Source organism: Gymnogyps californianus, chromosome 3, assembly GCF_018139145.2.
Source record: "Gymnogyps californianus isolate 813 chromosome 3, ASM1813914v2, whole genome shotgun sequence".
NCBI lineage: Eukaryota > Metazoa > Chordata > Aves > Accipitriformes > Cathartidae > Gymnogyps > Gymnogyps californianus.
Window position 1 is genome coordinate 1,496,698 of NC_059473.1, and position 17,033 is coordinate 1,513,730.

The 17,033-nt window shown below is 50.2% G+C and overlaps 2 protein-coding genes across 2 annotated transcripts; one reads left to right on the forward strand and one right to left on the reverse strand.

Annotated features, from left to right (window-relative positions):
- Positions 1-478: 478 nt before the first annotated feature.
- On the reverse strand, positions 479-15,276 carry LOC127014641 (uncharacterized). Its single transcript, XM_050894129.1, has 19 exons — positions 15,256-15,276; positions 14,891-14,973; positions 12,830-12,944; positions 12,046-12,174; positions 11,678-11,794; positions 10,429-10,547; positions 10,147-10,248; positions 9,036-9,162; positions 7,787-7,988; positions 6,970-7,114; positions 5,112-5,297; positions 4,592-4,656; positions 4,234-4,321; positions 3,858-3,927; positions 3,070-3,289; positions 2,735-2,825; positions 2,302-2,415; positions 1,813-1,931; positions 479-1,036 (listed from the first exon to the last, which is right to left on the reverse strand). The coding sequence occupies exons 1-19, from the start codon at positions 15,274-15,276 to the stop codon at positions 891-893; spliced, it is 2,259 nt and encodes a 752-aa protein (XP_050750086.1). The 3' UTR covers positions 479-890.
- Positions 15,277-15,393: 117 nt separating this feature from the next.
- MTLN (mitoregulin) lies at positions 15,394-16,044 on the forward strand. Its single transcript, XM_050893024.1, has 2 exons — positions 15,394-15,587; positions 15,686-16,044. The coding sequence occupies exon 1, from the start codon at positions 15,394-15,396 to the stop codon at positions 15,568-15,570; it is 177 nt and encodes a 58-aa protein (XP_050748981.1). The 3' UTR covers positions 15,571-15,587; positions 15,686-16,044.
- The last annotated feature ends 989 nt before the right edge of the window (positions 16,045-17,033 follow it).

Below are 17,033 nucleotides of genomic sequence, written 5' to 3' on the forward strand. Positions count from 1 at the left end.
CCGCCTTCCTATTGGCCGCCCCGCTTCCGCCAATCCCGCCCGCTTCCGCCGGGAGGCCACGCCTCTTATCATCCCGGTGGCCGCTCCCGCCATGCCGGGCCGCGGCTGGGGCGAAGCCTGCGAGGCCCCGGGGCGGGCGGGGAGGAAAAATAATCAAGATGTAAAATAATAAATGCAGATTTAGCAAAGCTAAAGGTTGCATAGGGCAGGCCCAGGCAGCGCTACTCACTGCAGCTCGGTCTCGGCCAGCGAGAGCGGTCCTCCACGTACGCTCAGATGATGTCCTCTGCGCGCGCAGGGAAGCAGGAAAATTCGGAGGAGCCCGTAGCCCTCTCTCCCGCATGTATGGCCCGGGTTCAGCCGTAACCACGTCCAGGGCCTCGTGCCCGTTAACGGCCCGCAAGGGTGAGGATGCGACGCAGCGCACCCAGCCCCCTCCCATCATTAACTCTGGGATAATCGGTTTGATTTCTTTTCCTCAGACTGCTGAATTTAATGTACTACAGAGCTGTTTAATCCAGCTTACGTTGGTCCATACATGCATATAAGAGCGCTGTAATACAAGATTCCAGTTACAAGAAGTAGGTATTCCATAACATACTGAATGCAGCACCGTTGCTCGACTGGCACGGTCAGATACACCAAACTCTCCCTCCGCTTTCCCGTAAGGGTATTTCCAGTTTCAACATTTATACGAGACTTTACATGAGATAAAGCTCTTTTACATGACGCAGCCGTTTCCGGCGTCAGCTGCCTCTTCCACTGTGTAATCTGGCCCCCCCGCCACGCGTGTGAGCGCGGTGGCTGAAGGCAGCCAGCCAGGGAACACGCTCGAGACCCGGGCAGCTGAGCGTTAGCTCCTCCTCGTCGACCGCCGTGGATTGCCCCCCTTACGCAGCACTCTCCGAAGTCAGATTACTGGGTAGAGCAGTGGTAGGGGACAAGTTTAAGATCTCTTCAAACGAGGGGCCTTCGTCCTCAAGGGGTATCTCTGCCTCAAACATACGCTGGAGCAGAGCGTCAACCGTCCTGTACCCTGCAGGTGGCCAAAAAAAAAAAAAAAAAAAAAAAAAAAAAAAAAAAGAGTCCCTGTCAGCATCCATTCCTGTTCCTCAGCAGAAGCTAGGTAGTGGCTACCTTAAGGCAGCTCTTACTCAAAGGCTGCTCCCCATGTTTTACACTAAACAGGCAAGAAAACAAATGCCCCAAATGATGTTCCCTGGTATTTCACCCCATATACTTTTAAGCACTGGGAGCACTTGTAAAGGATAAGACCATTATTTGAAGATTTTAAGCACTTCTATTCCTGTGTGTCCTTCAATGGATCTGTGACCCCAGTCAGCTGCCATGCTGAGAAGCATGAGCTTGGGGAACTGCTAAGGTACAGCAAGAAAGCCAGAAGAAAAAGTAGTCATTAAGCTAGAGGAAAGGAGTGTACAGTCACCCCGTGATCCAAGCCAGGAGGAATGCAAAGTGCATATAGGAAGGAGAAAAGAAAACAGACTTCTTGGCAACAGCAGGACCTCAGCCACCAAGGCAGCGTCTTCACAGACTGGCTAGCAAAGACAAGCGTGCACAGAAGGGCCGAGGTAGAAGAGAGGAAAAGAAGTTGCTACAGAAGTAAAAAGAAACAGCAAACATGAGAGTGTCCACAGTTCTCCAAAAATCCCCACCTGGGTTTTAGCTGCTTTTATAGCCCACAGGAAGCAGAAGTGCTTGGGAGCTTCCCCAGAGAGAGGGCTACCATCAGGGACAGTTCAGAGCCGTGGCCTCTTAAACAAAAGACTGGGCACACTGTAGGGCTGCACTTACGTTTGGAGGCAATTTTAAACACCAGCCCTTTAGACTGTGGCTTTGTTCCACCTTCCCCCTCGAGGTCGTGCTCGGCACTCTCCATGTTCTCAAGGAGCTGTTCATCCTGGAGCTCATCCCTACACCAGAAGGACCAGAAGTTACCCCGAGGGGGGAGCACGTCCTACCCCAGGGGCCCACACGTACCCAGCAGCAACGGATTCTCTGGGACAGGGCAAGCACCAGTCACGGTGTTAGTTTCCAGCATCTCTCCTGTCCTCTGGGCAACAGCCCTGGGCGGGAAGAGCTGCAAGGCCAACACGAGTAGCCTTCTGCTAAGATCTAGACCAAGCCTACATGGTCATGGCAGATTAGCAAGAACTTTGTGACAAGGAAGAGGAGTCTCAGCTCGCACCTCGGGACAGAGGGTGGCTTTTTCCTCCAGTCCCACAGCCCTCATCAGATGTGCCAAACCAGCCACATCCAGCACTACCCTTTTGGGGGGCTTACTCTTGAACTCCCATTCCCAGCTCCTGGATTTTCTGCTCAATGGCTGTTTCTACTTCACTCTTCTCTAGGGAGTACTCCACAAAGAAAGCTTCCAAAATGAACGACACAAAGATACTGAAAGAAATGATGAGCACAATTACATAGCAGCATTCCCTTACTGACATCCCCCCTGCTTCTGGGCATCAACTACTGTCTCGGTATTCCCAGGCTCATTCCCCAGCACTCCATCCCCTCCTCTGCTGGAGACGGGGAGCTCCGAGTCAGAGCAGCGCTCAGCAGAGGTAAGAACAGATACAGCAGATTCCTCTATAACACATGTCCTGCCTGTCTGTAAGAGTCACACCACGCGTGACCCTGGGACCACCAGCAGCCCCCTGGCAGGGGGCAGAGCCCCTCTTCCCTCCAAAGTGGAAGGGAGCAAAGCAAAACTTACTTGACGATAATTATCACCATCACAATGTGGAAGGCAATGAAATACAGCTTTGCGGGCTGAACCGTCACGTTGGCAAATCCATTGGCAAAGAGTATAATGGGGAGTTAAGGGCAAGAGTGCTAAAGGAGGAGAACATCCTGCTGTAGATCAGTGCTAAGGGAGGAACCAGATAATACCCCCCAGCATCGACCTTCCGAACAAAGCCCTCTGCAGGGACCATTTCTCTGTCGGCCGGCACTATGCGCGTGGCTGCGTGCAATACAAGGGGAAGAGCAGAGTCGGGGAAGAGCACGGATGGCCAAGCTCTAGTTCGGACCTTCCACCACAAAGGATATCATGCCACTGATTGACTACAGTGAGCTCCATCAGGACGATGAAGGATGATGCAAAGTTGTTGAAGTTGTTCTTGCAGTATTTCCCACGGGCAAACAGAGAATCCTTGAGAGCTGGGTTTCCACATTCCAGGGCATGAGGAGCATTCGAGTTTGCAGGGAAGAACTGGATTTTCCCATGGAATAACTCCATGCCAACGATAGCAAATACACAGTACACAACCTGGGAAGAGAAACCCCATCGCCTGCTTCTCCAGTGAGCAGCAAGCTCCACGGGAAGTTTAGAGTTCCAGCAGGTTTTCCAGTTTTTACAGACACGGCAAACTGCTGAGGAGCAGCACAGAGTCCAAGAGACCCAAGCCACTCAAGAGCAATTACCAGGCAGGAATAAGAAGCCAAGAACTACAGCCCAAATACACGGAAATGAAGTATTCTCAAATCATAAGATGAGAAGCTATTTTTAGGAAGTTATTTGAGAAACAGGTTTCTCTTTCAGCTTCTTGCCCAAACCACAGTTTGATTCCTTACAGTGTGAAGCCCAGACTGCACAGAACATCCTCACTGCCCTGTGGAGCAAAGAAGGATGTCCTGACCTGGCAACTAGCAGGAACCCAACCCCTCTGCACACGTTTACATGTGCGATGACCAAGAATCAAACGGACACTTACAGTTTCAGAGGCCTGCCATCCAGGCATTTGCATTTATCCTCTTGGAAACAGCACAAGCGTGAGACTTAAGACACATTCTTGTAAAACTGGAGTGCTTTGAGCTAAGATACCAGGATTTCTTACCAGAGTCAGCCCACCAAATGTCAACATTGTCGGTACGATGTTTATCAGTGTGTTCATGATGACCCGGAACCTACAGCAAACGATTCATGACAACACCTGCTGTGGGGAAGCTCTTTTAAAGCCCATGCTTGCTTATCGTCATATCCCATCCAGCATGTGCTCCCCACATGTTCTTATTTATAAGTAAGTCTCCAGAGAGGCTGCAGCAACTGGGCTCATCCCAGGCACGCTGGGACAAGGCCTTGGGATGCTTTGTTGGGTGGCCATGGTCAGTCCAAAGCAGCCATGCAGAGCAACTGAAGGCGCTGTCTCAGCCAGCCTCTGACACAGCCTGCACCCCAAAAAAACCATACCCCTATCCCATTCTCTTCATTACCTCTGAATGCTGTCAACAATCCTTATTAGCCTGAGGACCCTTAGGATGAAGACAATGTCCAGGATCTGCTGGCTGTTGTACTTCGTGGCTGAGAAAGGAAAAAAGATTTTTTTGTGATAAAAATAAGCAGGGAAGTGTAGAGGTAAAGCATGTTCTTACATTTGTTATGATTATGTCCTTGTTAAACACTATTTATAACGGGTAGCTATAAAAAAGAAAGACTGGGTTAGTTCTTAGAAACCCTGTAGGAAATTCATCGTCTTGTCAAAAAGCCTCCCAAGCCCAAGGTGATGGCAAAAGACGACTCAAGACCACCGAGTTTTCCCAGATGCATGCAGACTGCTTAAGCTGCACTTACTCGATTTCAGGGTGGTATTGAGTATCGTTGCAGTCAAGGCAGCAAAGATGATGAGGGTATCAAACCTAGCACGAGGGAAGGCAGTGCTGTTAGATTTGCGGGCAACAGAGAATGGGCGCTTAAGCCGCCACACGACATAAACAAGTAGTGACCCCTCTTCCTCACGTGTGTGCCAGGCAGCCCTGCATCATCTCAAACTATTTGCAGGGCGGGAAGATGGGAAAGCTTTGTTTAGCGAAACACTTTCCCCTGCCCAGCCACTATCTTCACATGCTGCAGAGTCACCTTTGACTGAGCTAGCAGAGCAGGGCAGAGAACAGTAGTCTCTGTCAGAGCCAGGTTAGTGCCACGAAAGAGCACAGTGTCCTCTGACGCATACGATCATTTTAACTACACCCTGGCACAGGAGTTAGTGTCCAGCAGCCCATCTCTCCAAGAGACTTTCAGTTCTTGAGGAGCTGAACACAAAGATCTCGTCACACTTCACACCACCTTTAAAACAAACTTTCATCCTACTCACCAGTTCCAGAACTGATTTTTGCCAAAGAATGCCCTCGGTTCATAAGTATACACTTTCAGGAGTATCTCAATTATATACAAAGCGAGGAAGACCCACTCTGCGTAAGAAATATAAGGGGTTTCCTCATCCAGAGCAATGAAGATAGCATTTATTAGAATGATCACATCATAAGTCCAAACAAATCCCCTGCAAGAAGAAAAAGAGAAATCAGTTTGCCACTCCCAAGAAGGTAAAAGTTACACACTTACTTCAGGAGTTCTTTGCCTCCTCTCTCAAACGTTGCCATTTAGGAAACTACCTTTGCCCATCAGTTCTCCCCAAACCTGAGAGTTTAGGAAAGTTACTGCAGCGTTTAGCTTTGCCCTTGAAGTCCAACACAAAGCAGAGCACCAGCCTTCACGGTACACCACTGCCAATGCTCTCAGTGTTAAACAAACTCTCAGAGACAGACTGCAACTGAGTTTCCAACAAGTCAAGCAGCATTTCTCAAGCAGAAAGACTGGATGAGTAAAACAGAAGACTATACAGAATTGGGAGGGGTGGCTGGTACACCAGATGGGTGCACTGGGGTCAGAAGGACCTGGACAAGCTGGGAAGCGGGCACAGAGGAATCCCACCATGTTCAAAGGGAAATGCAAAGCCCTGCTCCTAGGGAGGAATAACCTCAGGCACCAGTGCAGGCTGGGGGTCAACCATCTGAAAAGCAGCACTGCACAGGATCTGGGAGGTGCGGGGGGGTCTTGGCTGACAAGTTGAACATGAGCCAGCAATGCACTCTGGTGGCAAAGAAACCCAACAGCATCCTGGGCTACATTAGGAAGAGTGTTGAGAAAAGGTCGAGGGAAGTGATTTTTCCCGTCTACTCAGTACTGGTGAGGCCACATTTGGAGTGCTGTGTTGACAACTGGGCTCCCCAGCACAAAAAGAGACATGAACAAACCAGAGCGAGCGCAGCAAAGGGTCACAAAACAATTAAAGGATAGGACAGTCTGACACGTGACATGTTGAGAGAGCTGGGATTGTTCAGCCTGAAGGGGAGAAGGGTCAGGAGGAGCTCAATATGTATAAATACCTGATGGGAAGGTGTAGAGAAGATGGAGCCAGACTCTTCTCAGTGGTATCCAGTGAAAGCACAAGAGGCAAGGGGCACAAGTTGAAATACAGGATTTTCCATTTAAACAAAAAAGCTTTTTTTGTGGTTTGTTGTGGTTTTTTTTAAACCGAGGGTGATCAAACACTGGAACAGGTTGCAGAGAGGTTATGAAGTCTCCATCCTTGGAGATACTCAAAACCCAACTAGATATAGCCCTGAGTACCCTACTCTAGCTGACCTTGCTTTGAGCAGTGGGGTTACACTAGACCGTCTCTAGACGTTCCTTCCAACCTCAGTGATTTTGCAATTCTGGGAAGACTCAGATGTGAAACAGAGCACTAGTAGCTCATAGTACCAACTTGGTAAGAGCTGATGAAGCAGCACAATGCAGCTTTGCAGCAGAGACTGCCAAGGTAAGGTCACCTTTCAGTGAAGCATTTAGTCTAGTCCTTCAAGGTAGGCCACAAAGCACTTCTTGCTTTCAGTAAACACTATTTACACTCAGCACCTATAGAAGATCTGAACAAGTGGGACTGGAAGAGGTATGGACTCGCCAATAGCCAAGCCTAGTTTCTCCGCACCACTGAAGGTAGGCTAAGAGCAGAGCTGGTCCACAGAACACTTGTAAAAACAGAACCCCCAATGTCTGCCTAAATGCAGTTTGTACTTTCCAGCATGACACTCAGATGAGCATTTGCTTGCACCACCACTGCTCTGCAGCCCTTTCAATATTAAGAGCTGCTTGCTCCACCCGTAGAGGCTTACCTGTGCCTGACCATGCTGCGCAGGAACTGACTCACAGCTGACTTGTATACACGAGGCATCCATTGCCCCAGCGGATGGCTGCGTATTTTCAGGGTAATCACCTGGATGTTGAGGAGATCTGCCAGTTGTACAAAGGACTTCTTGTCTGCGGTAGGGGAGAGCACTACGCATCAGTCTGCTGTCATTAAAAAAAAACCGACAGTGTCTGGCAAATGCAAACCTATATGCACACAAGTTGCAGCAGTCTGGACTCAGTATCTGTTCACTGCAGCAGGCTAAGCACATGCCCAAAGTGGTATCCACCACAAAACAGGCTGAACTCAGTACTCAAGCAGCTCCTCTTGCCCCATTCCTGGGGGACTGGCCCAAGCCATAGGCCAACAACCAACACAAACCTTTAATGATCAGGATGGGCACCATCTAGCATGAGGAGACTGACCCATCTCTCCTGATATCCTGTCTCCAGCAGGAACAGAGCGAGAGGCTCCAGAGGACTGTGTGGGAAGCCACATTGCTTGGAGGAATCTGATAACAAGGGAGGCTTTCCTTGTCCTGTGCTGAGAACAGGAGGTCCCATTCTCCATGGCGAGCTTGGCCTGATGTCAAATGGCCATGAAGAGCTGCCCACAGCGTACATGACACGGGCTACAGCACAGGCAGAAAGAACAACCTTTCAGGACTTAAGCAATCTGGAGGGAAGCAGGAAGAGGGGCCTGGAGTCCCTCTGGGTCCATTATAGACCACAAGTCCCAATGCCAAAACCCTTGAAGCATCAGGCTCCTGACCCCCTTGAGCATAGCAGTGCCCCACTGCTCACCTATGAAACCCTTCTGCTCATCATCCGAGATGCGTAGCAGCAGCTCTCGGTGGGAGTTGCTGATATCAGGAGCCACCAGCTTGACAAGCTGCTTCCACCGGGCTTCTCTAACCACAAACTGCGCTCCTTCCTCTTCCTTCAGGAGGTTGAAGGCCTCTATCATCTTGCGGTGCTTCATGTAAGCAAGCTTACGGATCTCATTCTAGAGAGAGTATCATGATTCAGGCAGCTTCAATCACCCTTCCCCCTCTTTTTTTTTTTTTTTTTTAATAAAAAAAATCTCATTTTCATGGCACAGAGATGCAAGAAGAGACTCAGAGGAACACACTTGGAGTGACAGTAGACACAAAGTACAGCACAGTCAGTGGGGGTGATGAGAAATGCTGTTTGAGAGGCAACCACGGGCTCTCTGCACAGCACTCTGGAAGGATCAATAGATTGCTTGCTGCTGGGCGATGCACTGAAAAACCGGAAGAAAAGACAAAGGATAGCGTCTAACAGGAAGGAGATGACAAAGATCACAGGATCTGCATGTCCACAGGTCACAGAAGCAAAGAGGCTGAGTCCACACATGCTTCCCATCCGTAAGTGAATACTGCTGAGATCAGGGGTGAAGATCCTCTTCTGCACACTGTTACAAGCAGGCTAAAGAACCTCATACCCTTGGGAGACCAGCCTCTGGGAAGACCGAGCAGACTGCTTACTGAGAAAGAGCCAATCCCCTCATGGGAGCACCCAGGAATTTCCAGCTCTCACCCTTTGATCACAAGCACCAAACTGCACCTACTCAGTTTGGGTAGAAGCAGCAAGAGTTCCGATTTACTTAGACCTCCCTTTACATTTCCTTTGCTTTAAGAGTACATGCAGTGGCAGAAAAAGCGGGCTGTGCACTTATAGCCAACTGAGAACAGTCTCCTGCATAGAGACAGCGTTTTTGAGCTAGGACTATGCCTCTAACAGCAATAATGCAGAGACACGTGCTCCCTATCTGTTGCAGCTTCTTGGGTCCACAGCGCCATAGAATATTTCATTGTTAAATGCTACAAGCAGAACTCACAACAATCCCCACGATATGAAAGGTGGACCTGTGCTTGTTATTTGCAGAGCATCAGCAAAGGCAAGAAGCTGTACTCCCTTCTCCACACTGTCCAGAAGCAGCAGCTTTCCAAGGAAAAGCCAGATATTTCCTTACAAGGTTATATAGAACAGCAGGCAGTCACCAATCACAATTCACCCCTCCAAACATTACCTTCAGGTGTTTTTTGTAGTTGTTGTACACAACAGCCAGGAAGAGAGACATGAAGATATAAGTGTTGACGATGACAAAGGCAATGAAGAACAGGGCATACCATGAGCTGAAGTCGAAAGCCGGCATCCTAGAGAAGGGGAGAGAGATTGCTACTTGCTAGGCAGACAAACAGGGAAAGAAAAGAAACCACAAGAAAACTGTCTTCCAGATGGATTTCTAAGTACTGTTTTGGATAGCCAGATCAAACTTGCTAGATAATACCCAAGCTAAAAAACTGTGCATTAGTTCAGTTAGAGAGCAGTTTTCTTCCACTAGGTTTTCATCCTAGTTTATCAGGCCCCGATTGAAGGGACACAGAAGGGAAAGCACAGAGATTAAGCTTCTGTCAACATGGCTAAGTTTAAGTGCAGTCTTGAGGTGATGTCTCAGTCATAAGCTGGTTATTGGCTTCACAGACCCTCGCTGCACTCAGACCTCCTCGTCCGCTTACTCTAGGAGGACTAGTGGCATTTCTCAGTCTAAATTCCCAGGGTCCCTGCAACATCCCAGTTCTGTTCAGTACATCTCCAGCACACAAAGAAGTGTGCCATTCCTCCCCGCCCCCCTCTTTGATGGCACCTTCACAGTACAAACCAAAATGGGAACCCAGTTAGAAGAAATGAGGATGGAAAGCCCAACCCTGGCATAAGTTTAACACAGCTGTGAGAATTAAAAAAAGTCTGCATAGAAAGCCCTGCAAATATTACGAGAGAAAAAGACACCCGATCACTACAGCACACCCTTCCTTTTCAGGAAAGGGTTTTAATCAAACAGTGTGTGTGTTTGTCCCTCCGGTTTAAGCCTTCATCAGCTACTGGGTCATTTAGAAAGCAGTATTTTTAATGCATCTTTTCTAAAAGTCTTCCTAACCTCAGATTCTGGTTCAGAGCCATTTATAAAACAGATGGCTGAGAATTCACAAAACCCCTGCAGGCTGGTAAAGTAAAAGCCCTGTTGCCGCTCTCAAACACCTTGTTGTGCACAACACAGTATTGTTCTAACCAGAGATCCTGCCACTAGGAGCAGGACACCAGCATTCACAACAGAAAGACTGCAAGCTCAGCATACATACATGACATCCGGGCTGTTTGCTGTCGTCACCAGCACATAGAGGTCAAACACAATTTCTAGGTAGTTTTTGAAATACGGCAAGCCTTCTGCTGTCTGGAGATTCCTAGGAGAAAAAGGACAATCTGAAGTTAAGCACAGAGATCACATGTCCCACCACAGGAACTGCACGTATCAGCAGTGCTTGTATTCACTAGTAATCGTTTGGAGTTGCCAGATTCCCTCCTGCCCAAAAGTATCACACACATTCTTCCCACCCAGCTCTGAGCAAAAGAAGTATTCACACCTCTCACCAAACAGCTTCAAGGCCATGAGGGAGAACATGAGAAGGCTAAACATGAAGAGCAAGAAGACATAGGTGATCTCTGGCAGCGTGTTGCGGATGCTGCGGAAGGCTCTCCGAATCTGCCAGGGAGAAGGGAAGCGTTTAGAGGCAAGGTGGTACCCGTTTTTCCCCTCACCGTCCCATCCGGATCAAACGCCTGCACAGGGACAGGCAAGCAAAGTGGGACACAGGTACTCTTCTGTCACCCAGCAGGAGAGATTGTGACCTGGATGTGCCAGCTCCGTTCTGCTAAAACCTCTGCAAGAGTACCAGGCCTTTCCTCCTCATTCCCCAGAGGGGATGCTAGAAGGAGAAACCCTATCTACATACCATCGTGAACTCCGCTAGCCAAGGGACAGAGGGCCCTGTGGCACTGCTGAGATGCTCTTGCTGCAGGGGACTGGTCAGGGACAGAAGCCCATCACTCCAGGCCACAAAATACACGCTCTGAGCTGGAGAGTTCAACTGCTCCCTCCCCCAGGCCGCCACACCACAGTAGTTTATTCATTTGTAAGTCAGGACCAGAACGGTCTCGTGCAGCAGGGCAAAGATCTCCCCGTGACAAGAGGAATCAGAGTCCAAATCACCCATCTGGACTACAAGTTCAGTTTCTGAGAACAGCATGACACTTGTGCTTGTTTGCCTAGGAGACTTCCAGAAATAAGTAACCTGGCCCCTGACCCAGGGAGAAACAGTTTTCTCGTCTGCGGTGCTGCTCACGTTCACACCTCCTGAGGACAGCCTCTAACTCTGCTTGCAAACAGAGGCTGCTCCTCCACACAGGCTGGACTAAGCACAGCCCATGGGCTGACCTTACAAGAAACATTCTTCCTTCTCCATGCAGTCTTACACTTTGTTAAGCGCGATCTTCCCTAAATCATCACAGCGCCGTGTTTGGTGAGAAGCTCTAGTTCCAGCCCCAAGCAGGCTCAGGGCTCTGGACAGCAATAAACCAGCCCATAGGTACAGGGAGAAGCCTTTTGGTACTCTGCACAGAGCCCAAGCAGCACCAGTGCGAACGCACCCTTTTCTCCATCTCAGATTCTTGCTTCAGGCCACCTCCGAGAGAAACCTTTACTCACAGGAACCGAAGTTCTGCCATTTCTGCACAAAAACCTTTCTACTAAACCCCCTGGACGTCAGAAAGCAGCAGGCTGTCCAAAAATAGGACCCTTCACCAGAGGTACATCCCACCAGACCTCTTCCTTACCTGGCGACTCTCTGCAAAGTTGATCAGGAAGATGGGCCTCACAATTCTTGACCATCGAATGCTCCTCACGTTGTACATCCTGAGGACCCCATATATGGCCAAGTCTGTTAGGGATAACTGTAGAAGAAAGAAGGAAAATTCCCCGAAGCAATGTTGGAAATGTGTCTAGATGGCGAAGACAATAGGGTTAGCTGATACAAGACAGCTGCACACGCGACAGGTTTGTGAGAACGGGCCCAACTGTGTGTCGATTTGGCCACGGCTCTTGTAGAGCCCTTGTGCATCAGGCCTATGTTACCAGGAAAGCAACAGGAGGAAAAAGCCACCTCCACATTGGCCACTTCAACCTTGGAGTTGGCCTAACTCACCAGGATTGCAACCATGATGCAGATGTTCTTGGTATCCTTCCAGAACACGTTGCGAAGGGTGACTTTTGCAAAATGTGTCAGTCGGCCGAAGAACACCAGAAGGCACACCACCTCGACCAGAGAAGTGACCTGCAGAGAGAGAAGGGGCCCAAGTCAGGACAGCCAAGAGCAGCGCTAGCCCTCTTCGCACAGATGAGGATGTTCAGGCTAGGGTACAGGCAAAGAAAAAATAGGCAGAGTCAGTATAAAAGTTTTCCCAGTGGGTTTTGCTGTCGGCTGTTTTACAGGCTCACGTATCTGGCACAGAGCAATAGTTTCAGGCTTCCTTTTGTGAAATTCCCTGCCACAGGCAGGTTAAAGCCAGTAGATCTGTATTTGCTTAGGATTCAAGGAGCACATCTCTCACAAACACACTACTGCAGAACAAATAAAGACTACAGAAAAGTCAGTCCTAAGGGCAACACTCCGCTTCTGCTTTCAGACATGAGGACTGGACTTGGGTCACATAGAAGGCTGGAATTGTTCTCCGAGATGCAGAAAAGCAACATGACTTTGTCTGCAGTCACGTCAGCCGTTGCTGACGGCCACGATGGCTCTCATAGTCCCTGTCTAGCTCCTATGCCCTTGTTTGGCCCCATTTCAGTAGATCAAAGATATCAACAGAAATATCAGCATCAATTATCTCTTGACACCTTTGACAACTAGTTTCAAGCAAGGAACCCTTGCTTGCTCTACCAAGCAAGGCAATACTAGTTGCATTGCTGCTTCTACACTGAAAACTTACCAGGAAGGGGAGTGGATATACAGCAGGTTCTTCAAACATCGCAAGGGACAGGTTGAGAAAGATGAAGAAGTATGTGGCTGTTCGCATAATCCAGTGGTTATAGAGATAATAAAGCCTGTGGAAAGAAGGCAGCGGCACCATAAATAAAGGCTTCAGTGCACGTACCCATGGGCTCACCAAATGCATCTTGGAAGAACAGCACATGCTGTCCCAAACAGCCATGGAGGAAGAAGGGTAACAGCAGCACGATTTTTGCCAGCCAGGCATTTGGCAATTTGTTTCCTGGCCCTTCCTTATAGTCTCACAGCTGATGGACGCTATACTCCCTTTCAGGGAGCAAAAAGCCCGGCAAGGTGGAACGCAGGCATTCTTCAGTTCTGTTTAAGACTGCAACATACAGATTTGGTAAAGCTGCTTCCTTTTTGTAATTATCCTGTTCCTTAATTTTAGCGCAAACTTCTGCTAAGCTCAGGCATCCACATGACAAACAAACTAAGTCTGATTAGTTATCTAACATCCTTTCTTTGCAGGTTAAAAAGCAAAGAGATAAGAAAAGCCACCAGAGAGAAATATGGAGTTGCACAGTAAACTGTTTCTTTTATACACAGCTCAAGCAGTATTCTATCCCCTACGGCAGCAAAACCTCCGGTGAACGCTATCAATAACCATGAACACATTGGCTCTAAGCCTCCTACAGGAGGTTTCACACAATGACATGCAACAGTGGCTCCTTTGGGGAAATGCAGAGCAGATCTGCAGAGCATATAGTTTCTCTGTCAAGAAAAGAGCTGCCATCATTGCCACACAGTCATCTCATCTGCCAAATAACCACCTGCATAAAGGCTACAGGGCAGGTGATTATACATATGACATGATATTATGCCCTTAATAACGCCACCGAGGCACAACCACGTAAAACCCGATCATTTGTATTATTTATACCAAGCATACTTGGGCAGGACAAGATTACATGCACACATTCTGTTTTTCCAAAGCAGACAGGCATTACAACTACACAACAGCACACACCTGCTCAAATCCTTTGTAACAAACATACTTAACCATACTTGTGTCTCCAAGATATCCAAAAAACTTTATTAGCTAAGACATGAGAACTAAGTAAAAGGGAAGGGGTTTGTGGGGAGGGCTATAGGAGGCATTAATGCTCACACACGGCTTTGCTGGCAGTCTGCTGCTGTATCACCTTTCACTTCTACACTAGCCACCTTCTCTTAAGTTTTACACATAGAAATAGTTTGCCTAAAGCAGTCCGAGCCTGAAGGAAAAGTCACCTCTCCGACTGAAGCTGCTCAGCCTCTTACCAGCAACTAAAAGGGAAGACAGTCACCATTGCAGGCAAAATATCCTCGACTTGGGGAATTTCACTTAACGTATCACCAATTAACATAAGCTTTTAATTACTCCTGCCCCTAGCAGCTACCGCCCTTTCTGAAGTACACCTGAGCAGAGGCACCATATGCTCCTTCAACTAACTGAAGTTCTGGCGTGCCGTGGGTTGGCGTCACCCGCTGCCGCACCAGCTGACAATGCCTGTGTCCCCCTAGCACCGGGCTGTTCTCCCACACGGGCCAATTGTGGGGGCCCCTGCTACCGAAACCCTGCCGCTTACACCCAGCACGGCCACACTTCAGCACCCCTTCCATACAGGTGAGGGCTGACCAAGCCTCCCATACTCTTCATCCCCACAGAGTGCTACAGCTTCAGTCTTGAAGATTTTTTTTTTTTCTCCAGGAATAAACAAGTTTTTGTTTCCTCTCCCATCCTCCACGTACAGCTGCCATTCATGAGCCCCATTCAACACACGGATTTCAGCTTAAATCCAGTTCTTTGCATCCCACCCACCCAACCTTCTCAGCACCCAGCTGGTGAATCCGAGGTCCCCAGCCTTTGCTGGCTGTTGCTCGTTGGACACAGCTGTGGTTGGTTCTCCCCATCCCAGCTTGGGTGCCACACAGCACCGCACGCTGCCCGCGAGACCAGCACAGAGCCCTGCTCCCAACGCGAGGGTGTGGGTGTTTGCGGGGACACAGGCTTCCTTACCTGACTGCCTCCGGGGAGGTGTTAAAAGGAATATTTCTGTTGTACTGCGCATCGGAGACAAACGCTGCTGCCAGCAGGAGATCCTGCGGAAAGGGGAAAAACACAGACAGCTGGTCAGTAGGTGTTGGAGCTTGACACAAACTCCACGCAGATATTCAGGGGAGGTCCCTGTCACCCCAAGGCACGCTATAGAGGCGACAAGCGGTACAAGGGATGCCGCAGCTTCGCACACCCGCATTCCCTCTTCTGCTAGCGAGGACACATCACCGTCCCGTCCCGTCCCGTCCCGTCCCGTCCCGGGCAGGGCCGCGGGACCCCCCCCCGAATCCTCCCCAGCGGGACCCCCCACCAGACCGCTCCGCTACCTGCGAGACCCCCTCCGCCATGGCGCGGGCAGACGCTGCGCCTCCCCGGTCCCGCCGCCTTTAACGGGGCCCGCCCCCGCCGCCGGCGGAAGCGGGAGGCGGTGCCGAGCCGTAGCCGTGAGCGGAGCTGGACCGGGGATGGGGCCGGAGGCGCTGCGGCAGCGGGCCGTGCGCTGGGCGCTGCTGGCCGCCTTCGCGGCCGGGGTGCTGGTGGGCTGGCAGGCCGGCCGTGCCCGCCGCCGTTTCCTCCGCTGGCGCCAGCGCCGCCTCCAGCGCCGTCTCGCCGCCGCTCAGGAGCAGCTGGAGGCGGCGTGAGCCGAGGAGAGCTCTCGGTGGGTCCCCGCGGCCGGGCTGCCGGCCTCCTTCCTTCCTTCCTTGCCCTCGCAGCGGGTTTGGGAGGTCAAGGCGACCCTCCGGTTGTCTCCTCCAGCAGCCTCGCCTCGGTGGATGTGGTATGAGCAGAACCGGATTCGTCCTCCCCACCGCTCCCGCCACGCCGCTGTCGGAGCCGGTTTGCAAAGGGCTGGTGAAAACGGCGTCGAAGCGCTGCTGGGAAAGGACAGCATCCGTGGAATAGCAAGGCCTTCTCTCCTGTCCTTCAGAAGACAGGATCCCGAGCCGCGTCGGACTAACCCAACAAAATACTGAGGACACAGGAACGCTGCCGCCAGATGTATTTCCGTATTTCAAAGGGTTGTCTGTACTCGTCTTGCGTTAAGTCTGCTACTGAGGTACGCTGCTCTGCCCTTGCCAGGGAGCGCTGCTGATACATTAAACTAGCAAAAGTCATGACGTGATATTCCTAGATGTGTTTATTTCTCTGATAAGTGAAAACATACTTTACGGGCGCTTGTAATGAGTGACAGATCTCCTTGTGAAAGTACGCACGTGAAAAAAACCCTGTGGGGACAATTTAGTGGTGAAATAGCTGCAGGCGTTGGGTAGGGTGAATGAGCAAATCAAATGAAGGATGCTTGTGCTTTCGACTCTCAATTTCTTCTTGCGCTTTGGACAAGGAATTGTGGCGATAGCTGTAGGGTGTTCCTGTTTCCCCACCCCTGGCTAGCAAATTCCAGAAGAGTCTGAGAGAAGGGGGTGCTCCTGCTTTGCGCCGGAGGATTTACTGCATGCTGTGCAGGCTGCTGGCTTTCAACTATATTACTGAACTGTCAAAGTTTTAAAAGTTTTCAGGGGGAAAAAAAAAATACTGCCCGGCGCCCCTTAAGATCGCGAAATGCTGATTTGTAGCCAAAGAAGTAGTCCTGTGGCTTTCTGGTAGAAACAAGGTTTCAGACCTTTGGGAGTTCCTTCAGTGCAAACGCGGGGGGGTGTGCAGTATCGAGTGCCCCTGTTCAGCAGAGCTGCAGTTCACTGGAGTGCCTGGTCCAAACCGCACCAGCTGGGTCCAAGTTGTACTTACTTTACCAGTGATGTGTTGATACCTTTTCACGGTGCACCTTTTGGCGTTTTTTAACCTCGAGACTGGCAGACTGTTAGAAACAGGGGTTTCCGTACAGCTGCCGATGCCACGTCGTGGCCTCGTCTGCCTGCGGGTGCTGTTTTGTCGAGGCGGGGAGAGTGACTACCAGTTAAGTGCGAAGCGTGCCCTCGTGCACGTTTTCCAGCACGAGCTAGAAGCTGATGTACCACAGCCTTACGGCTTGCCCCGGGGAGGGCAGGAACAGGATTTACCTGCGGGATGGCTGCAGGCCGACTGTCTGTCAGTCCCCAGGCCAGGCCCTGCCTGGCCAGCAAGGACTCCCTGGCTGGCGGGCCAG